This window comes from Myiozetetes cayanensis, unplaced genomic scaffold (genome assembly GCF_022539395.1).
Source record: "Myiozetetes cayanensis isolate MyiCay16 unplaced genomic scaffold, myiCay2020 scf3, whole genome shotgun sequence".
Taxonomy (NCBI): Eukaryota; Metazoa; Chordata; class Aves; order Passeriformes; family Tyrannidae; genus Myiozetetes; species Myiozetetes cayanensis.
In genome coordinates, this window is record NW_026087521.1 from 14,105,917 (window position 1) to 14,133,270 (window position 27,354).

The 27,354-nt window shown below is 39.9% G+C and overlaps 1 protein-coding gene across 3 annotated transcripts; it reads left to right on the forward strand.

Moving 5' to 3' along the window:
* The first annotated feature begins 1,398 nt into the window (after nucleotides 1-1,398).
* On the forward strand, nucleotides 1,399-26,479 carry SLC26A4 (solute carrier family 26 member 4). Of its 3 annotated transcripts, XM_050324693.1 has the most exons (21): nucleotides 1,751-1,815; nucleotides 1,924-2,063; nucleotides 4,238-4,348; nucleotides 4,759-4,841; nucleotides 5,948-6,138; nucleotides 6,611-6,775; nucleotides 9,325-9,477; nucleotides 9,584-9,666; nucleotides 10,599-10,746; nucleotides 13,093-13,206; nucleotides 13,984-14,061; nucleotides 14,256-14,351; nucleotides 15,822-15,928; nucleotides 17,292-17,361; nucleotides 17,682-17,774; nucleotides 17,877-17,972; nucleotides 19,677-19,907; nucleotides 21,356-21,410; nucleotides 21,721-21,866; nucleotides 23,050-23,133; nucleotides 23,624-26,479. In XM_050324693.1, the coding sequence occupies exons 2-21, from the start codon at nucleotides 1,924-1,926 to the stop codon at nucleotides 23,645-23,647; spliced, it is 2,268 nt and encodes a 755-aa protein (XP_050180650.1). In that variant the 5' UTR covers nucleotides 1,751-1,815; the 3' UTR covers nucleotides 23,648-26,479. The 3 variants fall into 3 exon arrangements, with proteins under 3 accessions (XP_050180649.1, XP_050180650.1, XP_050180651.1); XM_050324692.1 differs by lacking the exons at nucleotides 1,751-1,815; nucleotides 4,759-4,841 and adding an exon at nucleotides 1,399-1,553; XM_050324694.1 differs by lacking the exons at nucleotides 1,751-1,815; nucleotides 1,924-2,063 and having other exon boundaries at nucleotides 2,084-4,348; nucleotides 4,518-4,841.
* The last annotated feature ends 875 nt before the right edge of the window (nucleotides 26,480-27,354 follow it).

Below are 27,354 nucleotides of genomic sequence, written 5' to 3' on the forward strand. Positions count from 1 at the left end.
TGCTGACACTCATTTTGGGAAGCTGGGTGCTTCACTGCCAGGTACAACATTGCTCAGATCAAAACAGCTCTGCAGTTTACCCAGATGTTCCTTACAATGCGGCAGAGGGAAAGCCAGTTGCAGAATTAGACATCTTGAACTGTTTTAACGCTACAAAGCATACTTTCAGCAAGTAGCTTCTTTACAGTTTAGTAATGTTGGCTTAAACATGTCTGAAGTTAGGACTATACTAAACTGCTTTGAAACCAAGGTTGTTAAGAATATCCATGCCTGAGTAGTTCGTTGAAGAAATACTTTGCTTGGTGGAGTACCCTCAGTGTGTTTCCTCTGCACGTCCTTGCTGTTAGCTGAAACACTGAGACTGATTCTGATTTCAGAAGGTCTCCCGGGTGAGTAGGACACATACTTTGCTTCACTCCTCCAAGATCTTTGCTAGGTTGTCTTCCATACATGGCATGGAAGAGCTGCACTGTAGAAAGTAGTATTCAGCATGCAAGACTGACTTTTTCAGCCCCAGTCTTATCTCTAATCCTAAATTCAGCAGGGCTGCCAAGGAGTTCATTCTCTATGACCACTTGGGGAAAACAGAAGTTGCAGCCCCGGGCCATCTCTGTCGTTTCAGGCGTGACACAGAGCCCGCAGGCTCCAAAACCACTTTTCCTTCCCACCGTGGCAGCTGGGTGAGCTCGGGGGCGGTTTGGAGAGCAGATGCTGTTTATTAGGCATTTGTATCTATGCAGGCAGCCGACTCCTAAAACTTGGGCCATTGGATTCAGCAGGGCTTTGGGAACTCGGTGCGGGCTAAGCAGTTTGAGGCGCGGCCGGTCCTATCTCAGCCCCTCAGGCTCGCCTTAACAGCGAGCGCTCTGGCCGGCCACCGGCGGGCAGGAGGCTCCTCAGGGCAGCAGGTGGGGAGGGGGCGAGGCCATCACCTGTCGGCGGGTCCGTGTGCGTGCAGCCAGCCCCGCTCCCGGTGACCCCCGACACCTCCCGGCTCCTGCCCGCGGGCCGCCGCCTTTGAAGTGCAGCCCCCGCCCGAGGGGACGGGACGTGCTGGGGCTGGGGTGGGGGGAGGCCGCTCCGGGGAGAGCCCTCCCGACCGGGGCTGGCGAGGGGGCACCGGGGCGGCAGGGGGAGGGCGGACGGAGGCGCCGCCCGGGCCGGCCCGGAGCCGGGTCTCTCTGTTTGCCCGTAAATAAAGCGCCGGGCCGTGGCCGGCCGTATAAATGCGGGTGCGGCGGGGCCGGCTGTCCCTGCCCCGGGCCGGGGAGTGGGCGCGGGCAGAGCCGTCGGAGCCGCGGTTCAGGACGCGGACAGCGCTGCGGGGCTGAGGGCGGCGGGGCCGGCAGGGGGGGCCGGCGCGGGCGCCTCTGGCCGCCCGGCGGCTCAGGCGGGGCCATGGCCGCGGGCGGGCGGGCGGCCGAGCCGCCGGCAGAGCTCAGCCACTACGTGGTAGCGCGGCCCATCTACAGCGAGCCGGGCTTCCAGGAGGAGAACGAGCGGCGGCCGCCGCTGCCGCCCACGCTCCGCGAGCGGGCACAGGCGGCCTGCAGGTGGGTCCGGGCGCGGGGCCGCGGGAGGGGACCCGGGGGCGCCGGGAGACGCGCGGTCCCGGCGCCCACGAACTCCACCCGCCGAGGGATGGAGTGGCCCGAACAACGCCAGACTCGTCGGTAGACCCGTCCCTGCGCCTCAGCGTATCGAAGCCGCCGGCGGGGTGCTTCCTTCAGGGACCGCACTTTTGGCACCAGTTCATGCCCCGTCCCTCCCTGCCTGGAAGACACGACAGTGTCAGTCTCTGTCAAGAGATGACCGGTGCGCATCAGCTCAGCTCCGCTCTCTGTCAGCTTCGGGGTCTCGGGGTTCTTGGGGCTCTCCAACTGCAGCCCCGTGGGGTGTGTTCATTACTTGTTTTTCTCGCAGATGTTCCAGAAAAAGGGCCTTTCAGATTGCCAAGTCCTTTCTGCCCATCCTGGAGTGGCTGCCCAACTACCGGGCGAAAGAGTGGCTGATCAGCGACATCATCTCGGGGATCAGCACCGGCCTCGTCGCAACCCTTCAAGGTAAAGCCAGGCACGCCGGCGCCCCGCTCTCCAGGACCTTCCTATGAGGGAGCTGGCTCAACACAGGGACGTTATACAGATGGAATTACAAATCTGAGGCTTGTTATTTAATACTAGATATTAGGTATTATTTTGCAATAAATAATTAATTTATTCCTTTCCTCTGCTTGGCTAGAAGATTTAAATTTCCTCTGAGATGCTGTCAAGATGTAACTTTTCTTCCAGGTGTTTTACTCAAAGAGTATCCATTCTGATATTTAAAATTTTAATTGCATTGTGATGAATCAGGTAGGTTGTGTAGTCTTATTTCTTGGTTATCTAAGTCTATAGTTCTCCTGCAACTGCCTACAAAAATCTGCTTATTGCCCTAAAATAATGCAACCTTGATACCTACTCCTCTTTAAAATTCACCTCATAAGATTGTTCAGATATCTACAGAAGATAACCCTTAAGGAGGTGGTGGCATATTCGCATTTAAAAAAAAAAATTAAACTTGGTGGATTTTCATGGTACATGGCTTGCAATATTAAGTTTTCCTTACTTCCTTATTGCGTTTATTAGTAAAGCGTTCATTAGGTAAACAAATAGGAAAGTGGCAGAAATAAGCAGAAATTAATTAAAATAAGCTACTTAAGGAAGACTCAGAGGGCTGAACCATCTGGCCTGAGGCAGCATCCATCAAAAACAAGACTAGCTATAACTCTGACACATCCACCACATTAATTTCTTTCATCTCAATAGAGTTCTTACACTATTTTCACAATTTTTGAGGACTGGGGCAGGCAAAGCTAGCTGTGTCAACCCACACTTCACTCAGTGAAAGTTCAGTGTTTGCAGAAGGGGGCAAAGATTTACATCGGAAACAAAGCAGTTTACGCATTCCTAATTAGCCACAAGTACTCCCTCTTGTCTGTTCCCTTGGAGCACGGTAGGAAAGCACAGACCAGCAGAAAAAAAGCATTACAAACCTCTGCTTCAGGCAGGGGGTGACCTGAGGAATAAAACAAGTGATTCTTTCCTGCAGAAATTCCCAAGGAGAGTGTCAGAGCTGGAAGATCTTTGCTGAAGGTAGTGGCACAGTTAGAGGATTCCCCTGCCTTTTTAAAATGAACTGGACTGAGATGGACTTTTAAGTTTTTATGCTCTGATTATAACCTCCTCATTTATTTTTTTCGATGGCTTGATTTTCTGTCAAATAGAATCCATTTGTAAAACCAATTTCTGAAATATACTGTCTGGCCTCCCACCTATGTATTAAAAAAAAAAAAAAAAGGAAAAAACAAATAAGTGCAAGTCTAAACCTAGCTATAATTTAAAAAAATTTAATAGCTCTGACATTTTAAAACATGCATTATAGGAAAAATTGGCCAAATATTTGCCAAAAAAGAGGCTTCTGGGATCTTGAGGTCCCTGAAGTCCTTAACTCCCAACAGTTATGTGTGTTGCTTGGAGCCCTCCCACCAGTCATAGTAGTATGACCAGGACTTCAGTTGTTTGAACTCGTACAGGTTTTTGCAGCATCTTTGAAGGAGCATACTATACTCTGCAGTGGGAGCCAACATATGATACTGAAGGCAACTTTATTATTATTATTATTATTATTATTATTATTATTATTATTTGCTGGATTTGACAGCTTGCACAGGTATACAAAGGAAGAAGAACCAAAACTCTCAAATTTGTGTGAGTTATTTTTGGTAGTTCAGTTCATAACCTGATACTAGAAAAAGAAGTAGCCTGATTTTCACAGGGGCTGAACACACTGAAGCATATTTGTATATGTGCTTCAGAGCAATAATTCAGAGTCTGTGCTTGAAATTTCTGTCTATAACTAGAGCACTTCATATATCCCCCCCTTTTCTTTCAAGAGGCAGACCTTTCACTCTTGCAACAATGTTCCCCACTTAAACTTCCCATCTGAGCCTGTGTATTGTACTGCCTATGCAAATACAGGAACAACGTTCAGTATTTACTCATCCAAGTACCAGTGTGGGATATACAGTCATTTACAGTCATTGATACTCATCTATGTGCCTGCAACTGGTTTACAGACAAAACACATTCTAAATTGCATCTGGACAAAAGCAGTAAATCTTTCTGAAAGTCTATTCTAGAAAAGATAGTAGTTTACTGAGAGATTTTAAATCTGATATTTTGATGATCTATCATTTCAGGTTTGGCATATGCTTTGCTGGTTGCAGTCCCTGTTGGATATGGTCTCTATTCTGCTTTTTTTCCCATCCTGACATACTTTTTCCTGGGAACATCAAGGCACATCTCAGTTGGTAACTGCATGTGTTCAAGTTACAGTGAATTATCTATTACAAAATGTTAATCCTTACTGTGGACATTCATATTCCATACAATATAACTACTTTCTGAACCAAATTGGCTATGCTGAACATTAATATTGGTGGATCTAGGGAAATTAAGGCTTATTTCTTCTCTATACAGGCAATTATGCATAATAGCTAACTTCAGTTGTGCCCCTGCTTTTTGCTTGAATTTGTGCTGAAGTTTAAATCTTGTCTTTGGTTACACCCTGTGCAAGAAATTACAAGACCAAGGCCTCAGTAGGCAGTATGAATGACAGACATATTGTCTATCAGCTAAAGCTCAAGATGGCTAAAACAGAGCTCTTTTAGTCTTCTCTACAAGCCTTACTTGCTGCATCCTTTTTGATTACTGTGGACAGTATCTTCTTCTTGCCTGTCGCGGAGACCCAGAACCTGTGTGTGCGCTCCAGCCTCGCTCTAGGTCCTCACATCAAGGCTATGGGTAAACCTTGTTGATTCTTTCTGAATACTTTTAAATATGAGGTTTGTTTCCTGTCAGTTCTCACATTTAAAATTCCTTTTTCTTCGTTCTAACAAAATCCAGTCTTGCCTCGTTCGTTTCTACTAAGAATAGATTGTTTCCACCCCCCAGAGCTTTGGCATGGTATTACGCTTTTTCATTGACTTTCTTCTCTGCTGCATCAAATGCAAAGTTTTCTCAACTTTGTTAACCTCTTTCTACCCTACCTATCAGCTCACATTTGCTATCCAGATCTAAGTTGTTAAGTCTATGTATGGTGGCATTCCTACTTTCTGGATTATCAAGCACTCCATTTTTATGCTATTCCCAATACTCTTATTCATGAAGTGTCCTCTAAGATATCTGTAAAATTAACTTATCCTTCTTTAAGACATTTCGAGACATTTTCCTTTTCTGCAAAATTTTAATAACTAACTGCAACAAATATGATTAGTTTTAGATTGTGTGTTGCTGACACAATGATCACTCTCTCTGTGTCCTGCCCAATGTATAGTTTCAGTCATCTTTAGCCAATGTAATAGCACACTGCTGCCAAAAGATGTGGTCCTACCCCATGTTCCTGCCACTCACCATCATGTTGGGATCCCTGACCATGTAGCTATGTGGCACTCTGGATCAGCTGAAAACTAACCATGACAAAAACAAACAAATCAAAAAACCTGGGAAAAAACCCCAAACCCAAGCAAACAAACAAAACCCAAAACTCAAATAAATATTGCTTTCACTTGGATTGGTGTTCTGCTTTGTCTCATTGTGGTGCTGATACAAGGGAGATGGTTGGAACATGTTGAACGTGTTGCCCCTTTTGGCCTTGGTACAGCCCTAAGTTGGCTCAAGCACAGCATGAAACTGCACCTCTACCTGTATGTGCAACACAACTTATTTAAGAAAAGAATTGTATCTTTGTGTCATGTACGCAGTGCTGTGGCTCTGGGCCCCCTAATACTACTAATGTAGCCCAATTAAAATATTACACGGTTTTTCTGATTTAGAGTTTCTTGCCTAGTCTGATAAATGCTTCTTTTCAATGTATATTAAACTTCAGTGTGTTTTGTTTCTCATTACAGGTCCATTTCCTGTAGTCAGTTTGATGGTGGGATCTGTTGTATTGAGCATGGCCCCTGATGAGAATTTTCTCATAGAAGGCATTAATGCTACAGGGACTAATAGTACTGGGACACTGATAGACACTGAATCCAGAGATGCACAGAGAGTGCTGATTGCTAGTACTCTCACATTCCTGGTTGGAATCTTACAGGTAAAATAGTTCACTTGAAGACACAAGGTTGACATTTTAATGGGAAAACATATGGCAGGAAAATACCTACTAAGGCAGTCAGACATTTTCCTGTAGCAAAACACAAAAATGGAGTAAAGTTATCTCAAACTCTGAAGAGCTTTTGGAGGATTATTCTTCGTATTGTGGACATAGTCTGTGACAGCTTGACTGGGAGTGCAGAGAACAGGATAGCCCTGCGATTGTAGACCAGAAGATCTGTGTGAAACTAAGTGCTAATGGTGCATATCCTGGAGATTCCTTTCACACGTTTCTTCAGGTCTCCTTTAGTTCCTTGAATGGATGATACTAAGCTACACTAGGCTGAAGTAGGGGAATATAGTCCTAAGACTCTGTATCAACAAAGAGAAAAGACAAAACATAAGAAATCCCCAAATAAAAATGTACATTTCTGTTGTTCAACAAGCTGTTATTCCTCGTGATTTTTTTCCAGGTAATATTTGGAGTCCTCCAGATTGGTTTCATTGTGAGGTACCTTGCAGATCCACTAGTTGGGGGATTCACAACTGCAGCTGCTTTTCAAGTGCTTGTGTCACAATTGAAAATAGTCCTGAATGTTTCAACTAAAAATTATAATGGTGTCCTTTCCATAATATATGTAAGTATGCCCTTCTAATCTGTTTTGGTTTTATGACAGATTTTTTATATTATTGCTTATCTTCTGCTTCCATTTCACACAGGAATGGTTCATATATATAGGGTGAGTATAGGGCATTCATTTAGTTCTCACTCTCCTGAAGATCTGCAGGTGTTCATTTGTAGCTGTGGGGCTCTAAGTAGCTGCTTTTGGGGTTTCCCAGACAGAAAGTCTTATTGCCACCATTTTCAGGCAGAGTAGTTTTTCACATAAGGTTTAAATGTAATTATCCAGCAAAACAGTTTTTCACTTCTGAAGACTACTTTTTGTCCCACCCCTTGCTTTCTGGCTTATTGGGAAGGATATTTCATCATTTCTTAACACTGTCAGGTCATCTCCCACAGCTGGCCAGTCCCAAGCAGGTCATTCTGGGGAAGGGCATTGTTCTTCATTCCACAGTGTAGCTGTGCTCGTGAATACCTAAAGAAGGATGTGGACTCTCACTCTTGGGCCAGGTACCTACTGGTTAGCAAATGTGAGGCTAAATGTTGCTATCACAGCCAACAGATTTGTTGCTCTTACAGAAAATGATGAAAGGGAGAAATGTCTTGGCTGCATTACAGAAATACTGAATTCCTAGAGGTGTTATATTACAGAATAGTATCCTTTCCCAAGAATATTATTGAAGATGTCACTGACTTCAGCATGAAACTATTCAGGTTCACTGTATTTTAGATATTCCATAGCACTTCATATTAGAATAGCAGATTTCTAAAATAGGCTGTTCTAGGAAAAAAAAAATGTATTTAGAGATTTTACATACCAGTTCTGGCAACCAGACTAACAATAATACATTAGACATCTAGATTAGCAAAATGGGATGAATATAACAACAAGCAGCAAGGTAAAATTTAGAAAAAAAATCATATGGACTATTTTGGGGGGAAAAAAGTATTATGTTATGGGCTGTTTCAGAATTAATGAAAACTTCTTCCCTCAGAACAAGGAAAATTAGGTTAGACAAAGTACTGTCTAATACACCTTAGAGCAGACCTGGCAGGGTGATGGACTTATTAATCCAGCATTTTTTTTCAGTCTCTTTTTTATGTTTATTGAATGGGTGGTAGATATAGTAGAACACATTTTTAAAAAGAAATTACATGGCTCTTCCAGCTCCTGCAAACCTGACTTTGTAGGTTAAAGTTCAAAGCTTCTATGTTCTTATGGGTGAGCCAAGTCAGTGTGTTTGCAGATGCATGTAGAACAGAGAAATTGTGATTTCTAGTCTGCTCAACCAGTGACTGGCTGTGTCAGCTTCAGCAAATTTTGGACTTGCTTCAAAAGTGGTGTTTAGCAAACTGCAGCACTAAACGTCCAACATTAGCAGAATCCACAGCCCAAAGTTAGGAAGTTACTGTTTCCCTGTGAAGTTGGGCAGTGCAAGAGATGGTCAGTAAGAATGGGATCCGTGGTAAACAGTACAACAGGCAAGAAATGGCTTCAGTCAACCAAAGGAGGGCATCTGATCCAGTGTTTCAGGAAGGCTTCTTCTTTAACTTATAAAACATAGCTGATTAAACACTTAGATGTTTTATTTCAAAACCACAGTCTTTTCAGAAGGGTGCTGCTGCTGCAAACCTCCCCTTCTCTTTAAACCAACAGCTCAGTACTGGGGTAGCTAACCTGGATGCAAGAAGTCTGTTTCTAACTCCTTTTCTACCAGATCATTCTGTTACAGCTTCACTATGCATGGAATAATTACATTTTCTTGGAGACAGTGGGCAAGTGAGACTTACCCTGATGCTTAGGAGGAGGACAGAGAAGTATTTGTGGTTTTTCTGTAATCATCCATTCTTGTTTTTTCCATACACTTACTTGCTATAAACAATAGGACCAAACAAGGGCATAGCAAGGGTAGAGAAGGCAGCTGCCTGTTGCAGCCCAGTTGTGACAGTGCTCCAGTCTGGGACTGAATTCTGCTGGGAGGGTTAATGTACTGTAAGGTGAGGTTTAGTGACTGCTTTTCTGAACTGTAGGATTCTTCACAGCCTGGTAGGAGCTGTATGTTCATACTCATTCGCTGTATGTCAGCAAGGGAAATAGGAAACATGTAATCCACAGACCACATGTACTGGGGCACACAGTGAACCAGGCTTTTGCCCAGGGCTCTGGTAGTTCTCTTTTGACTAGAAAAATGAGGATCTCCCTTGCTATTAATCAAAGTGAAGAAGCTGTAGATCTTCCCCTCCTTGCTCCAATATAGGTGGAGGTAAATTACAGGTAGGGAGTTAGCTCTTCATACTTAGTATTAATTGCCTAAAAATCGGGAAGCAGAAGCCCCTTTTGTGGACAATTCTTGCAGTTATGCTTTTTCTGTTAAATTCCCCATTAAATTCATTTACTGATTCTGTAACACCTTGACAATACATTACCCTCAGGCTTCTCCAAGCCTGCACAAAGAAGTTACTTGGCCTTCTCCAAAACCCCATGGATCTGGATCATCTCATGAGTATTTTCACATTCTTGAAGTGGACACAAGCATGTTTTACGTTGTCATTTTTATTTTTCAGACTCTTATTGAAACATTTGAAAAAATTGGTACCACCAACATTGCAGATCTTATTGCTGGACTCCTCACCATTTTTGTCTGCATGGTAGTTAAAGAACTAAATGATCGGTTCAAACACAAGATACCAATACCTATACCAATAGAAGTTCTTGTGGTAAGCAAAGGGGCATTATCTGAAAACAGATAAAATAGATGGGTCTAGCTACAGGAAGACGGGAAACCTTTTTAAGTTTTAAAACTCTTGTTTTATTTTATTGCAGACAATAGTAGCAACTGGCATTTCATATGCTGCCGACTTGGAAAAAAAATACAATGCAGGCATTGTTAAAAGCATTCCAAGAGGGTGAGTGTCTTTGTTTTCTGGGAAATAGGTATTATTTTAATTGGCTAAAAATGACAGTGCTAAGAGAAAAGACATGAAAGAAACATTGAGACACGTAACTTGAGTTTAGAACTCAGATCTGGAGATCTGAGTTTTACTTCTGCCACCTAAATGTAGTGCATAGCCTTCCTTCTTCTGTAAAACGAGCTGAGGAATGTCTGTCTGATTCATTAGGTTCATCTGATAATTAATTGCTTCATGCTTATGAAGTGACTATGTGACTATGGAAAATGCTAAAAATAAGGAATTTTAATAAAGAAATTTGGCATAGATTTAGTTTCTCTAGACCTAACTTATCCCACTGTGGTTCATATTCATGTCGCTACTATTATCCCAATCAGTCTTGTCACTTCCACAGTCATAGGAGCAAGGATGCTGAGGATTACACTGGTAGAGACTTTCACTTGAAAGATTCAGAGCACTTCACAGTAGTAACCTTCACATTCCATTTGGTATTCAGGGCTTGATTAATTAAAGTTTGTGGAAACACAGTAGGGGATAAAATGTTTTTGAGATCTTCTTAAGAAATATGTTAACAATAGTATGGAGTGTCATTAACATATTTATGTAATTCATCGTACTATTCAATACATCCTTTATTCAGTGCTTCAAAAAATGTAGTTTTTCACTTTGCTATCATAAGGCCAAATCTCAGTCATGCTGAGAACAATGGGAGCTTTGTTGCTGACTAATAGCACCAGGATTTGGGCTATGGTGAGCTAGATAAGCATGTTCTGTATGTCAGTGGGCTGTTTCCACCTTTTTATTAACTTGAAACATTACACTTCATATTATAAGCAACCTGTATGCCTCCACCTCAAACTCCTTGACAGTTCTAGTAAGAACAGAATTTGATCAAAGTTGGTAACACTAATATATTTTCTAAATGCTAGATTTTTGCCTCCCGAACCTCCAAATGTCAGCCTGTTTTCCCAGATGATAGCAGCCTCCTTTTCCATTGCAATTGTTGCTTATGCTATTGCCGTATCTGTGGGAAAAGTATATGCAACCAAGTATGACTATGCTATTGATGGAAACCAGGTATGTATGATCAAAAAAAATTAGAAACATAGTGAATGTAAGTTCTGTTTCATGTTGACTTATGTAGCCAAATGAAAGAAACACCATTCACACGTGTTTTTCAGACAAGCGCTGAAGTCTGACAGGAGAAATTCTTTCAACTATTGAAAAAAAAATTAGCTGGAATGTCCATATAGAGATGAGCCAGATGTGCTCTATCTTCAATATGGGCTTTTCATTCTAATTCATTCCTTCTGTATTGCTTTAGTGACTGCAGTAGCTCTAAAAGGGTAAGCACTGTACAGGGGAATTTTCTTCTGATGTCAAGTTGACATGGCCAGCTTTAGCAACCTATTTTCCATTTCCTCTTCTAAGGCATATTTTGAGGTGTGTTGCTGGGGCAGGGAAAGGCAGTGTCAAGCCAAGAAGTTGCTCTGGACAGCTTTATTTAGGCTTAGTCTACATGCAGGATTTGTATCAGTTGAACTTTTCAGTTAATAAATTATTGTACTTCTCAGCATGACACCAGTTACACCACTATAAATATAGTTGTAACCTAATAGATCAGTCCTGCAGCTTCACAAAACTTAATGCATACCAGCATATGAACATCCTTGAGTAACTGTCTGCAATAAATGGCTGAACTGCTTTAAGCACTGGTTTCTAAGGACACATAGCTAGAATGTGACGTGAGCTGTGCAGTCACCAGCTCTTATGGAATTCCTGCACTTGTTCAGTGTCTTCACTGGGGGTTTTGTGGCTTGCCCATGGGTGTGGAAGAAAAATGTCAGAAAACTTCCTTGTCCTGCATCTATGGTAATTTTTAATTTTATCCTTTGAGAGTATTAGAGAATGCACTAACTACATAAATAGATAAGCTGAGTACTTTGTCTAATGAGTCCTTTATTTTAGTACTAATGCATTACATAAAGTTTGATTTTGGAAACACTGTTTTGCAGTATGTAAGAAAACAATGCTTCTGTTCGTCAGTTTACAATTCACAAAGTTCATATCTGCCAAAACATATTGCCCAAAAACAAATCTGAAAGAATAATACATGATCCTGGAAGTGATGTTTATGCTGTTCTGTTGTTGAATATGTTCTGCCAGCACTCGCGTGCTTCAACCATACTGATTAAATATTGTAGTAGAAGAATTGGTCTTTAAAAGAAAATTGCCTTCCTTTCAATACTATGAATTTTGCATGTAGCAAAGGTTAAATGCAGCCCTGAATGATGGGCAAATAGTTTACTTGATCAGGAGAAATTAAAATAACATCATAAAAGCAGGTAGTAAAATAATTTGTAAGGATGGGTCAATATTATTATCTGCCAGTGTTTATATTGTCTTTACAGATTCATAGATTATTAAGACCTAAGAACACTAGGAACTATAATTCCAACATTTTCTCACAGATCACAACTGTTACAGCAGGAATAGGCATGAATCATCTAGGTCTGTTCTGTTAAAGAACATGACTTCAAAATCCTGCTCTTTTAGATGGAGCTTAATGAAAAACTTGCAGGAAATTTAATTTTGGAGAAAAGAAGGGACACAGTAAAACTGAAATCTAAAATTGTCTTTTTAAAAGTTTGCAGTGAGGAAAAGCTCCTGTGCCTGCATCAGCTTTGTGAAAACAATGTTTCTGTCAATTCATATGGGGTTGGTTGCAGACAGTTCCCAAATTCCTTGTTTCCCAGCAGAGGAATGGCCCAGATCCCAGGATATAAAGCTCCCATGGTCCTTGTCATTTGAGCACAACAGCGAGCATCAATAGGCACCAGCATCTGTCACTCTGGGGCAAATATATGAGAATTCTGCTTGGGACTCAGCATGAGTTCATTGGGATGTTTAGAGTGAAAAACTTCTGGCTCAACAAACTAGAAGTTTTCGGTGAAATTGTGTTTTATTGCAAAGTTTCTTATTAATTTTACTAATAATACGATGCTTTGCATTAGTTAAAGGCCTAAACTCAGCCTGCTGTACTGATCAAAATAATTTGTTTATCTGATGATACCTGGGAGTTAAATTTATACTACTACCATTTCTTGATGCAATTATACAAGGATAATTCTTAGAAATGTTAGGAAAATTGATGGAAATAAGCTTTAAACACCTTTATACTCAGACAAGTATGTCCATGTCAGGGGGATTATACTAACTTCTTTGTATTGGTTTTCAGACAGAGGTAGCTGCACTGGCATAAAAGGAATCTGTGTAAACATTTAACAGCTATTACTAGTTCATACTCTTCTCAATATTATTATGCTATCTACTTTATCAACTACTGCAGAAGCTATTGTCATTCTCCATTGCAGAACTACCTTCAGGCATCTGCATTTACAGCATCATCCAATTATCTTTCAGGAATTTATTGCCTTTGGGTTCAGCAACATTTTTTCAGGTGCCTTTTCTTGTTTTGTTGCAACTACTGCTCTTTCACGGACTGCAGTCCAAGAAAGTACTGGTGGAAAGACTCAGGTAATGATCTCTTCTTATTAGTACTGTGCACAGGTAAATTTATTTTGAATAGTACACGGATTTCACAAAGGGATGAAAATAGTCCTAAAATGACTGTGTTGCTGGCACATGGAAAGTCACAGATATCTTAGCTAGCAGCTCGTGTTCTGGTAGTGAATCATTTTTGTAGCTCTGCCAGAAGAGGGCAATCAAGTTTTACATACCATGAGTTACCTTAGGGGTCAGAAATCCTTCAACTCTACTTCCCCAGAATTTCATTCCCAGTTAAAGGACTGAGTTTGTCACAGTAGGAATTCCGAATGAGGGAGGAAATCTCTCCCAGCTGGCTAGGCAATTTTGAAGTTCCCATGTGCTGGCCTGAGCAGTGCTGCCATTTGCCATTCACCATCAGACCATGTGCCATCTTTCTCATGTTGAGTAAGCTGCTTTGTTTAACAGTACTACAGTTTTGCATTTTTAAACACTGGAGAACACTGGAGAACCAGCAACCCCCTTTTCCAGCTGACACACAGACTGCTCCATTCATGTCTGTGTAGCGTAACCTCTCCGAGAGCTACTACCTTGCATGTAGTTGTTTAGACGACCTGCTTGATTGAATCTCCTCTGTGTTAGCTGAAGTGTCTATAATGATTGCCCACATATGCCCAAACGCCATGACATTTTGGAGGGTCTCCTTGTTCCTAAATAAATGAATGTGCAACTACTCGTACCTTTGTCTTTGTAATCCTAGAAATATATGATAGAGTCTTAATAATATAAATACTCTGTTCTTTGCAGGTTGCTGGTATAATCTCAGCTGGGATTGTTTTGATTTCTATTGTTGCCCTGGGGAAATTGCTAGAGCCCTTACAAAAGGTAGTGTACTCTTCCTCTGCAGCACAGCCACATCAGATGCAGATGCTCAACTATGATGGGCAGGATAATTATCCCTCTATAAACTGTGGTGACTGACTGCAGACAAGGCTTGGTTTATAGTGAATAATGTTGAGCACTATCTTAATATGCGCCTTTGATTCTGAATACTACTTTTTCATCATTTTTGTTCACAGTCTGTGTTGGCAGCTGTAGTCATAGCTAACTTGAAAGGGATGTTCATGCAAGTGTTTGATGTTCCCCGTCTGTGGAGACAGAATAAAGTGGATGCTGTAAGTAGCCTAATTTTTTCTTTCCTCCAGGAGGTTTTTTTCTTTTTCTGGTTTGTTTGTTTTGATTTTGTTTTGTTTGAAGGGGAGTGTTGGGGTTTTTTTTTAGCTTTTTAATGCCATCAAGTTTCCTCTAACTACCACATAAACAGGATTTTGTAGAATTAACATCATCAAACTTTTATGTGAATCCTCGAAATGTTAGTGCCATGAAGTCAGTTAAAAATTCCCCATTTTAGAGTTTTACGTAGTATTCTGCTAATCTTCTTTATTCCCTGTACCCCAAGTAAGGGTGCCAATCAGGGTATTCGTGTGCAGTGATGACAAAGCAATCTTGTGTTGATATGGCTTGAAAAGCAGAATAAAGATGACCAGTTACCACCTTTACCATTCTGATTTTATCTTTTGCACAGTTTAAATGAGTCAAATAAGCTGACCTTTCTTTAATTCATGTACATATATTGTTACCACATTAGCATCCTATTTGCCTGGATAATCTCAGGTAGTCCTCAGAAAACATGTTTTCTTCTTGTAGCAAGACTAATCCAAGCTAGAATGTGGATTCATTTGGCATGCTAAGGGATGTATTAACAGACATTTCTTATGAACCACTATAGTCATACCTCAGGGTACTTGCTCACATATCCCACTGTGTTTTCCATGGAATAGACCTTCACTGTGGTTGTTAGGGCAGGAAAAGATTGCATGGAAGACATTTTCTCCATGCAGTCCTTACTGTGCTTATATTTTACAGTTAGTGTTATTGGGCAGTACCTACCTTAGACAGATCTGGGGTATTTTAGTCAATCATTTACTAGTTTATAGGCAAAAATCCCACTGACTTCAGTGAGAAGTGTGAGCACTCAGCTTTTTGAAAGACTGAGTCTACTGCGTGTTCTGCCTGGGCAGTGACGTTGGAAGGAACTGAGGAGTGCACTTCAACTGTTCTGCCTGAATATTCAGTGCAGACCTTAGAGAGTGCCATCAACCTGTTGATATGAAATACCTCTCTTTGTGACAGTTCTGATTCTTAGATATCGCTGAGAAATCCCCTTCCCTACCGATATGTCTGCAGGTGGGGCATTTTACAGTGTTTTATTGGTAAAATAAATTCTTTCTGATGTCTAAAGAAAGATTAACAAATATTGCCACCATAGAAAGAAGTAAATGCAGTGGTTAACTGCATCTGATTAAATTTCACCAAAGTAACTGGATCCTTGAAAAATGTTATGTTAAAAAAACCACCTTATTTCCTAAAAAGCTAGTAATGCCTAATAAGATAGTGATGGATAGGAGCATCTTGAATGAAGAGGAAGACTTCTGAATGGAAGTCAGCTTATTGCCATTGTGCTGCGATCATCTCCAAAGTGAAATTCTTCTGCTACTCATGTTGTCTGCTCTAGTGATTCTTTAGTGTGACCAGGAGTCATGTGTTATAATTAAGAGACTTTACATTTGTTATTTCCTTTCCAGATGATCTGGGTTTTTACATGTATAGCATCCATCATACTGGGACTTGATCTGGGATTACTTGCTGGCCTTTTGTTTGGATTGCTGACAGTTGTGCTGAGAGTTCAGTTGTAAGTAACACAAGATCAGAAGTAATTCTTAGTGTTATATTGTGAAAAAGGAATACCAAATGCTGAAAAGCAAGATGATTTGTGGCAGAAAATCTCCTTCGGTTTACAAAAATGTTGAAATGAAAAAAATCTATTTTTTTAGAAAAAATCACTCTTTGTATGCTATCATTTAATTAAACTGACAAAAGAGAAGCTGCATTATTTTATCAGTATTTATTTCATATCATGTTGGCCATTCTGGTGGTACTTAGCCATATGTTATCTATGTAGCCACATAACTGAGTTCTGGAAAGGGATAGGAGCATTTCAGATAAAATATAAACAGATCTATGGCTTCTGTAATTAACTGATCATTATAGTAACTCTTAGCAAGTAATAGTACTACAGTATGTTGCACATGCCAATAACTTTTTCACTTAGTGCTTATGCAAGACTGTGTGCCTGTAAAAGAAGAACAAGAGAAAACATGAGAGTAAGAAAAAATTTTGTGCTTGTGGCTGATTTGTTGCTTCTTAAAGAACATAAGGTAGTAGAATGGTGAGAAAAGGTAGATTTGAAGGACCTTATTTGACCATCTTGTTACTATTCATTGATCTTTTATTTGAAAATACGACATGACTCCTTACCTTCAGCCTGAAATCCACACGATACGGTTACTAGCATTACCAGTGGATAGTTGCCCTGTCAGCAAATACATAAAAATAAAGTCTTGCAAAAGTTGTTACACAGTAGTAGATTATAAAAAGTGGAATTTGAAGAACCTCAATTCCCAAATTCAATTCAGATATATATAATCAAAATATAAAAGGGAGATGAGGGTTTACAAACTTCAAATCAATTTGCTTCAACTGTTAAATTTATATCTGGAGACTGCAAAATATTTTGGTTTTAATGTTGACTGAAATAAAAATTAAAAAGGTTGGACAACAAAAAGATTTACATAACCTGAAAAGAATGTAAATGTATTGTTTCAGTTGATTAGAATTGAACAAAATTAATTTTTTTTCAGAGTGGAAAAATTGTTTGGGTTTGTTTGTTTTGTTTTTATTTTTAATTCAAACCAAACTAATCTGCTTTTGAAATATTTTTCTGGTTTGGGAAACAAACTGAACAAGTTATTCACTCAGATCTAAATCAAAATGGTGCAGCAAGTAGACTGAGACCAAAGTACCTTGTCTTTAAAAGGCCCATTCACTACAGTGACACAAAATACATTCAACACTTTTGCAATGAGTCTGTTAGTTTGGCATTGGAAAGGAAACTATGAGAGTCTGAGATAGTTTGTATGCAGCAATCCCTTCAGTTCTGGGAGGGCCCATGTATGATGTTTATCTGCAATATCTTTTCTTTTTGTTTCTATTAGTCCTTCATGGGGAGGCTTTGGAAACATTCCTGGCACAGACATCTACAAGAAGGTCAAGGACTACAAAAATGTAAGTAATTGCTGAGTTGTTTCCCTTCAGCCCACAGGTCAGTGTAAGAAAAAGTTGTGCTTTGAATATTGTGGACTTGAATTTGGAAGTGGAGTCCTTGAAGATAACAAGTTTCAGCATTAAATTCATCTTGATCCAGATGGTTTGTCCATATTGATGCTGGGGCTGTAAGCTTCTGAAAACTGAATATGCTAAATTATCAGTAAATATATGCAATTTTTGTGAATTAGATAAGTAGTTGAACTGTTGAAGCAGTTAAACTACTTCTTATTAGTCAAAATATAGCTGTTGCTGCTAAATCTTATTTTCTTTGGCAACAGGTTATAGAACCAGAAGGTGTGAAGATTCTCAAGTTTGCAAGTCCAATTTTTTATGCTAACATTGATGGACTGAAAAGCAGCCTCAAATCCACAGTAAGTGATATTTGATGGGTTTGGAAGCCTTTTAACTAACCCTGAGATTTCCTCAGAATTATATCTATGTTAAGTTAAATAATTTTGGTTCTTTTTCTGTAGGTGGGATTTGATGCAGTCAAGGTATATAATAAGAGACTCAAAGCACTGAGAAAAATACAAAAGCTAATCAAGAAGGGAAAACTAAAAGCTACTAAGGTAAGCCTTTTTTTTTCTTTTGATTCTTTCTCAAAGGATTACTATTGGAGTTTATTACTTTAGCCTTAATTATTAATTTCTCTGTACTCATCTTTAAAATAAAGATGAAAAGTGTGACTTATTACTATAGTAGGAAGTCTATGACCTGCATGAGACTTAGCAGAGCAGTGCACCTACTGCCAGAGGCCTCATAGATTCAGGCAGCTGTGACAGTCATAGTGTTAGCAGGAATGGAAGCAAGAGATACTCTTATCTTGCTTCTACCCCTCACCACCTCAGATTGTCTCTGTGCAGTAAAAGTGCTGGCTCCTGAGTGTGTCCATGCTCCTATTATCCAGCTTCCTATGCACAGGTGAGCCGTAGCAGCTGCCTGGCAGACACAGCTTACTACATCCTCTTTAGAGAAAGTGGCATGTTTCTCTGAGTATGGATTGTGCATTTCAAGAATTAAATGCTTACAGGAGTGGACAACTGTGGGCAATATAGTAAATCTCCAGAACTGGAAGTTAGAAATGGGTTTTCTCTTCTCAGTGAAGGATGCAGTATTTCCTGTATACATTTCAATTTGTGATGCAGTTAAATGCTCAGTTTATGTGACCTTCCAGCTTTTGATTTGGTAATTTTACCACAGAATCATATATAGTAAATCTAATTCAAAGCTGAAAATACTGGTCTTGGATATCTCCTAGAAATGAAGCTACTGAGGGAGGGAATCACTCTGAGGTACTTCTTTTTCCAGTTTGCAGGAAGATGCTCTTTTAATAAACAAACAAGAGAAGAGGAAATAATTATGTGCTCTGCCTTGTTCTTCTCTAAATTCTTGTATGTCATGCAACAGGAGACATTCTTTTAGGAATCCTTGCAGAATGGTGATGGCACTAAATTATAGTTACAATTACAGCTTTATTTTTCTTAACAGGATTTTGCAACTAGTATAGCACAGAATTTATGACTGGAATGGCACAGGATTTCTACAAACAGAATTAATGTAGTACAATTTATAAGTAGCATAATACAGAATTTATAACACAACTTAACTTACAGTCTCTAATCAGCTAGACTCTAACTTAGGGTTTCTCTGCAGATCAGGTCAGATGGTCTGATGTATCAATGTAACAATCATACTCTAGACTTGAAAATGACATACAGGAAGAGGAGTCACCAATACTCAGAGAAAACAGAAAACAGTGGTGGCATCCCTGACCACTGGGGGGGTCACAGGACTCACTCTCCAGCAGCAGTTTTGGCCCAAATTTCCCACTTAGTACTCGTCACAGACAGTGCTCTGCGCTGTTACACTCCCCTGTTCCGTGATGGGGTCCTCAGGAACAACCAGGTGTCTGGGACCTTCAAGGCTGGTAAGGGAGTAACCAGTCTGGTGTCCAGGAATCTTGAGGTCAGTAGGGAGGGGAAGAAGAAATCTGTTTGGTTTGTCTGCTTGGTTCACAGGACTTCAAGGCCTGAGAATAAGGGGAAAGGGAACAAATACATGACCTGCTCAGCCATAGAGAATGGCTTCCTGCCTTATAAAATGGCATTAGTTATGCTAACCAAATTACCAGGATTTGGAGCAGGGGGTACTGGTCACAGGTATCTGTCTTGTTCATTCTTGAAACAGAAGGTATCACAGGGAAATATTTTCTGTAACTCCAAAACTTTACCATGATTAAATTCTATATTCCACTTGTATTATCTGCACATCAGAATGGCATCATCAGTGAGCCTGGCATTAATAATGAAGCTTTTGAGACTGATGAGGATCCTGAAGACAACCAAGATCTTCAAGTTCCCACCAAAGAAGTAGAGATCCAGGTGGACTGGAATTCAGAACTTCCAGTCAAAGTAAACATCCCCAAGGTGCCCATCCACAGTCTCATTCTTGATTTTGGAGCAGTAACTTTCTTGGATATTGTAGCTGTGAGATCAATAAAAACGGTAAGGACGTTTTCTACTGATGTTTCATGAAAATGAAAGTAGTCAGTAGTGTCTAAATCAAGAGCTGTTAGCTGAAGTTAATTTCTGACGTTTCAAAAGTCTGTTGTTGAAAAATACCTTCAAAATTTATACAGCAAAAGGTAGAATATTGGGGTGTGTATATTTTAGGTGGGAAAAAATGCATTAAAAAAACGATATGAAGGTTGCATAGTCAGGTACTCAAAAATCTTAACTGCAAAATGTGGTCCCCTTACATGCATATGTTATGAAATATTTTGGTTATATATTTTCTTTCCACATGCCTCCTGCTTTAATCTGGGCACAGGATGATGCTCACTCAACACAGAGGTAGTAAAAATTTCATCTTACCATCCCTGTTCAGTATTTATCCACTGATTTATTTATTCATTGATATATTATGAAGGAGGGAAGAATGATTAATTTCTTTGTATTTTCTGTGTCTAGTATAAGGGTCTTCATCAAGATTCATTAATTCATCTTCAAACATCACACTACATAGTAAAGAGATAATATTCCTGGTTTAAGGAAAGGGAAATAAGGTGCAGAGATTAAGGCCAAGTATTTCAATTATTTTTTGGTGCCCAGTTACAAATGTATAGGATCAGATTGTTCAGACTTTAGTATTTTATGATATTTTGTATGTTCCGAATGCTGCTTTCACTAACTTAATTTTGCAATTGTGACTGCTTAGCCTATCTATAAATCAGACTCTAGTTTATCAGTAAACAGAAGGGAATGGAATTGGTAATCACCTCTGAATACACTATTCTAAGAGACTTGCCTGACACCAGGGAGCCAGGGGTAGATTCCAGTCTCCCACCTTTTAACTCAGTGAAATACAAGAGTGGTGTGTGCTTTGCTTCAGCCTTCTGCATAGTTTCAACTCACTTTTGGCTCCTGAGACAAAAGAGATATGGGTTCCATAGATATGACTCTTTCCAAATGTAGTTTCTTCATCCAAGAACAGGTCCATCTGGTGCACTGCACGAGGGAAGAATCTGTGTAAAAAAACCTGCATGTGCCAGCGAATAATGGTATTGTATCACACATACATGGGGGGGAAAAAAGCTTGCTCAGGCCCACATGCTCTTGTTTCGAGAGATGATTATTGATATTATGAGAACAGAATGAGGACCTTCATTGGCAGCAATGTTTATGTGTGTAACATGGATAGTTCCACTTACGTAGCCAAAGATAGGCCACTTCAGCAACCAGGCACTTAATGACTGGATCGTTAAGTATAGCCTAGTACAGCAGTACCAGATTTACAATGAAGAAACAGAATGTACAGTTCAGAAGGAAGACACAGAAAAAAATGAAGTGTGTGTGCCTACACATTACTTCTGTAGACATATATACATGTATGTATTTTCTCCTTTCAGACTTTATTTATTTACGTACTTCTTGCAAACTTTTATTTTTTTTAGATAATCAAAGAGTTTGAGAGAATTGATGTGAGAGTATATTTTGCTTCATATCAAGGTAAATACCCAAATATTTCTACTATCACTCATGCAAAGAATAAAGTGAAGATGAGAAAGGATCACTAGATGTGTCTGTGGGAACACTTGTGCTAATAAATATGTGAATTATCACACTGATAAACATTTTGGACTCTTGTGGGACACAAAGAATGGTGGGGTTTAAAGGAAATATGGAAAGTCAAGTCAAAGATATGATTGATGGATTCATTTGGCTGTATGTTTGATTTCTGATTGTTGTAACCATTTTGACATTTATTTTTGAAGTTACTTCAGATTGTATAAACCTTTTATGACTTTCTTTTATTCAGACAACCTTATATCTCAGCTGGAACGGAGCTCCTTCTTTGATGACAGTGTCAGAAAAGACATGTTCTTTTTGACTGTCCATGATGCTGTGCTCTACATAAGGAATCAAATGACATACAGTGACAACCAAGATCCTATATTTGAGAAGGTAAGGATATCCTGTAGTACGCTTCCCCTCCTTCTATCATCCAGCACCCATTCCTGCAATTTCCATTACAGCATGGCACATTTGAAAACTAGACAAAGAACTGTAGTACAAAAAAAAGTGAGAGTGTAGTAAATCAGGCAGTTTCTGTAGTACATGAATATTTTTCTAGATCAAAGGAACGGTCCGTCTACTTCAGGAGCTTGTTTGTGAAAAGAACAGGAGAAACAGGACATATGGAGAACACTTCATCCTAAGATACATTTTCTAGTTTCTGACAAGTGGCAGCTTAAGAACTTCCTCAGCTGGAGGGTTGCATTTGGAACATTATATTTAATTTTCACAGATGGAGTTTTCTTCAGTGTGTCTGTCGTACTCCTTTTGGAACCTCTTCACACATTTTAGCTTGACACTGTCCTGTGGAGATGGATTCTCTACTTTAAAATGTGTTATATGACAAATATTTCTTGTTTGGTTTAAGCCTGCTGGACTTCTGGATGGTTAGCTGCCATGAATAATCATTCCCTGCTCCCTTTCCCAATACTATTCATATTTCATAGACCTCTGATCAAAGCTACAAGCTCATTCTACTTGGTGTGGATGCGTACCAAAGCTATTCCAAGCTAGTGTTCATTCCTACTGCCCTTTTCTGTGCATTTCCTGATTGTATTTTGTGGTTTTTTACATAACCAGAAAACTCTGTAGCATGTAAAGATGTGGGCCCACGTTAGGAAAATGGTCGTATAATATCCTCTTTTTTTCACCACAATTCCTTCCCTTGCAATCACTATTACAATATTATGAATATATAGCAATCACAATTAATATTACTGACAAATAACTAGGACAGGGCTTTTTTATCATTTTTGCATACTACTGTTTTAGAGATTAACATTTAGAGATTAACATTTTGTGAATGCAGTTTATACAGTCTACACAGCAGTTTAGAGATAGGATCTGTTTTTATCATTTTTACAAAGCTATTACTAGATGTGTGAGCAGAGACAAGACCAAAAAGCTCTGCAATTTTTAAGTTCCTCTCAGCTGAACTAAGTCAACGTCTTTGTCAAAGAATAGTAAACAACAGTTCTTGTAAGCTGGGGAAGTTATCTTTAAGGTACTTCAGAGTAAAAAATCAATTTCAATGATATGGACAACTCATCATGTTTCTCAATTTTTTTCAAAGATTTCACTCATGCAGGAGTCTAAAGAACCCCTAGAGTTCACAGAAACAAGCCGGCCTGATGATGAACTTGATGTTCAGGAAGAGGTATGCACTTCAGAACTGAATATGCCTGTCCCTCTGCCTGTAGCTCTGAGTCATGCTGTTAGAGTATGGCCCTCAACTGTTATCTTCTTCATAAATACCCTCTCTGATACCTGGATGTCAGGGCTGAGTGGAGGAAGTGAGATGGTAGTCAATTATATCTGCATAAGTGTCTCATCTCTGTCACTTTAGGGCTACTTTTGCCTTACACAGGCTTATAAATAGATCTAAACACATTAGGTGCATAAAAGAAGATTTGGTAAGGCTTGAGGCACCAGAGTCCAAAATTATGGTCAACATCCCCCTTTCATTCCTCCTTTTAACACAGCAGACACCTTCTTGCACAATCTGCTTTTTTTACAGAAGTTACTTTCTCTGTACTTTCACTGAGTTTTAGTTAACACATACACAAATGTGTTATTTTCCCAGGTGGTGTATACTCAAAACTAACCACAGCCTGTTTCTCTCCACCTTTTAAAAACCATTTCTCTAGGCTATGCGCAGACTTGCTTCATGAAGATGGACTGCTGGTACTGTCCTGCCTGTGAACTCACAGCAATATTTACACACCCATACTATATAAACATTTTCTGCAATTAAACCAATCTTTGCACTTGAAGAAAACCCTGATTGTTTTTCTGAATGATACAGATCTATATAAATGTCCAAATTTTAGCTAACATTGTCCTGGAAATATTCTGGACCTCAATTCAGCAAGCACTTTCCACTATGATACATTTTAATAAAAAAGAAAATCAGAAGACGATTACAAAAGATTTACTGAGTTTTGGGACTAGTCAAGCAGAAGATGCGCTAGACTTTTATCATTGTGTACAGGATGAAAAGCTCAATTGGGGTCTGCCCAGGAGAGTTGAACAGACCAAAATCTTTGGATGGCAAGCCTTTTGTTCAGTATTTCTACAATGCCTAGAGAAAGGACAGGAGTTCTAGCTGGCCAAGACTTTGAATTCTAGAACATTAGTGTGAGAATATGTGCTGTGTCACGATCATGTTTTCCAATCAATTCCTTAAATTGCTGCAGGTTGTTAGATCACTGAAACAGGTGGCAGGTGAAACAGTCACATGAAGAGAAAACAGCACTGAACTACTATAAAATTTTGAATAGGATAAGTTTCAAAAGACGCTTGGATATGGGCTCATTAGTTCTGTATTAATCCCATTGTGGCAAAACATGCACTACTACTTATGATTGTTCCTAAAATGAAGTACACACAGATTATTTTGGCTAGGTTACATAACCTTCATCAAGAGGCAGATCATGACATAAATTAAGGAAAACCTTAGTGCCCAAGTGCTTAATGGAATCTGTAGAACAAGCTGCTACTGAGTGTAAGCACGAAAGTCAGAATATGACCTAGTATAGAGGTTTATGGGGTTTTTTAAATGGAATATAGGAGTATTTTTTGTTTAATGAATAGTTATATTTTTTATAGAGCATATTTTTTCTTTTAATATTTTACATCAAACTGCTGCTGTTCTTTTACATTTGAAAGTCCATAACGCGCAAGTGCAATCATTTACAAAAGATAAAGGATTTGACCTGCAAAACTTTAATTCTTACTTTCAGATTATATAAAGTAGATATGCAGGAAATTAATGTTCCTAATTTTCATTAAGAAGAAATGTATTTTTATGTAAAACAGACTGCTACCTTAAATTTTTTAGCACTACATTAATTTTTTTAAATGGAGGAAAACCATTCATGATGAGGAAACCGATAAAAACAACAGTGTAAGAAATGCCCTGGTATAAAATGTCTTTAACAATGTGAGCTAATAAGCTTCAGTATCTTCACATATTTAAGTCTCCTTATTTGATTACATCGGAGAAATTTTTGTACATCACACTGCTCAGAGAAGATTTCTGCTGCAGGTTGATGTTAGTGGAAAATCTCAGGTGTAAAGCTAAGCACTAAATAAATTATTCTGTCCTAAGGACCTGAATGAAATCCATCAAAATCAGTGGGAAAAAAATCCTGTAAACTTCAGTCAGTAGGACAGTGTCTTACATAGCAGGTAACAGCACCAGACAAACATCCTTATTCTCTTAATTAAGGCCAAAAAATTCAGCCTTCACAACAGTCAGTGAAGTTTGACATTTCAAATGCAATACAGGCTTGAACTGAGGTGATGTCCAAGCCAGCAAAATGCAGGATTGTATTCATAATGGACATAGGCCATTTGTATGTCAGATGGGCATCTCCACCACCTAAGGAGGAGGCAAATCAGACCAATCTGCACCTGTTCGGATGGTACTAATAATTTCTATTTACACTAATGCTTCAGCCCAGGCTGTGATTTGACAATTCACGCTTTTAATGCTACCTGCCCTCCTCCTCTCCCATTTGCCAGCTGGGTGGCACTTCTGCCTGCCTTACTGACCTGAAGTTCCTGTTAGACCACGGCCCCAGCTTCTATAAACCTGACTGCAGGGAGCTGCTGCCAGTGCACAAGGCCAGTAACAGAAGGACAAGGCCAGCAACATATTTCTTAGAAGCTGTGTTGCTTTTCTAAAACAGATGTACATTTTATGTAAAAAGTAAAATTTTCTATCTGGGACTGGTAAATGAGCTTTCAGTTAATTGTTATGCAGGACATATACTATGGAAAAGATGGTAAAAATTGTAGCAAAAATGATTTTTTTTTTCCTCAAGGGAACATATGCACTGAGAAGTTTTGAGTATAGATTCTTACTTGCCAGACATGTGGGCTTATGTTATATTTTGAGCTTTCTCTATTTCCTGACCATACAGGTATTTAAAAAGCAATTAAATATTCAACAGTCTTCAGTTCCTTTCCAAATACAACACTTCTGCTGTGATTTTGATAAAGTATGATGAAATGCACTTATCTTTGGCCTGCATAGTTCTTCCAGGCATGGCTGTATCTGTTCTTAATTTAACTGGCACAAAATATTAAACTTCTTAATAACAGCATTTCACACAAAGCCTGCAGTGGCATAGAAGGGTAAGAGGGTAATACGCTGAAAGCATTCAAATCCCTCTTTCAGTGGGTCAGGGAGTATGGGCTTAATTTTCTATGTATCCATCAAAATGAAGGACACCAAAATAATGGATTTTGCAACAAAGCTAAATTTCTCTACAGTTTTGTACTAATTCAAACATCCATCATTCAACTAGATGTCCTTTTTCCAGTTGGATGAAGAAGCGATATTTTTGTATTTTAAGTATTACTGTTCTGTCTTTGCATGTCAGGTATTAAATCTGGAGATGTATTTTTAAGTTTTTTTACCCTTTTAAAAAGCTGCATTTGAAAAATAAGTGTATCCATTAACTAGAAAATAAAGTTGTGCACACTGTAAACGTGTTCCTTGCATCTGCGTGTTTGGGAGTTTTTAAAGTCTTCTTATTAATTCTTATTATGGGGAGATAAAGAATATTATGAAGGGTTCAGTGTCATGCTTCACTTAGGTCTGAGTTGTGACAAAAGGGAAAACCTGTCTGCCTTGTGGGGGTAAGACAGGAAATGTTAGAATTAAATGGCAGCTTTTAAATGTTAAGGCTGTAAAGATAATGAGAGACATTGTCTGTAGGGACGCAAGATCCCGATCCAGGTGGCTTCTATTAAGACAATCACCAATCTGAAGTGCGTGGAGTTACCCCTACTTTGGGGCTGTGGAAGGACTGCTTGAGGCCATTTTCTACTCATAACCCGCGATTCAGTTCTACTTATATTTTTTCTTTCTTCAGTGCTGTGGAAGCACTCTATAAAAGACTATCCCACCGAGTTACATGGGAATTACAAAAGTCCAAGTTTATGGAAATTACGTTCAGTCCTCTCCTGAGCTACTGAGCTCTGGTGCCGAGAAGCTTTTGAGTGCTCTGGAGGGTCACCGTTCCATCATTCCTACAGCCCGACTGTCAGGGATCTGCCGCTCCCAGGGTAACACTCAAGGCTGAGCACGGAGTGTCAGACCCTCCGCTGTGCACTACACACCGGGCCGGGGGGGCCGCCGTGGGTCCCGCACTGAGACACCCCTCGCATTTCATAATTCCACCCTTCTCCAGGAACACGCAGGGTCACGGCCCCTATTTACGACGACTCGCGGCGCTGCACCCCCGAGACCGCGGTCCCGGCAGGCGCCGTGGGCACACCGCGGCTGCCGGGAGCGGGTCCCGATGTGAGGCGGCCCTGCCGTGCCGGGCCGGGCCGAGCCGAGCCATGCCGAGCCATGCCATACAAT

Excerpts from the sequence above, each read along its gene's own strand:
- SLC26A4 (XM_050324692.1), top strand. The coding sequence starts at position 1,399 with ATGGCCGCGGGCGGGCGGGCGGCCGAGCCGCCGGCAGAGCTCAGCCAC. Across the intron at positions 15,929-17,291 it reads GTTGTGCTGAGAGTTCAGTT|TCCTTCATGGGGAGGCTTTG; the intron begins GTAAGTAACACA and ends TGTTTCTATTAG. Across the intron at positions 21,867-23,049 it reads AAGATCCTATATTTGAGAAG|ATTTCACTCATGCAGGAGTC; the intron begins GTAAGGATATCC and ends TTTTTTTCAAAG.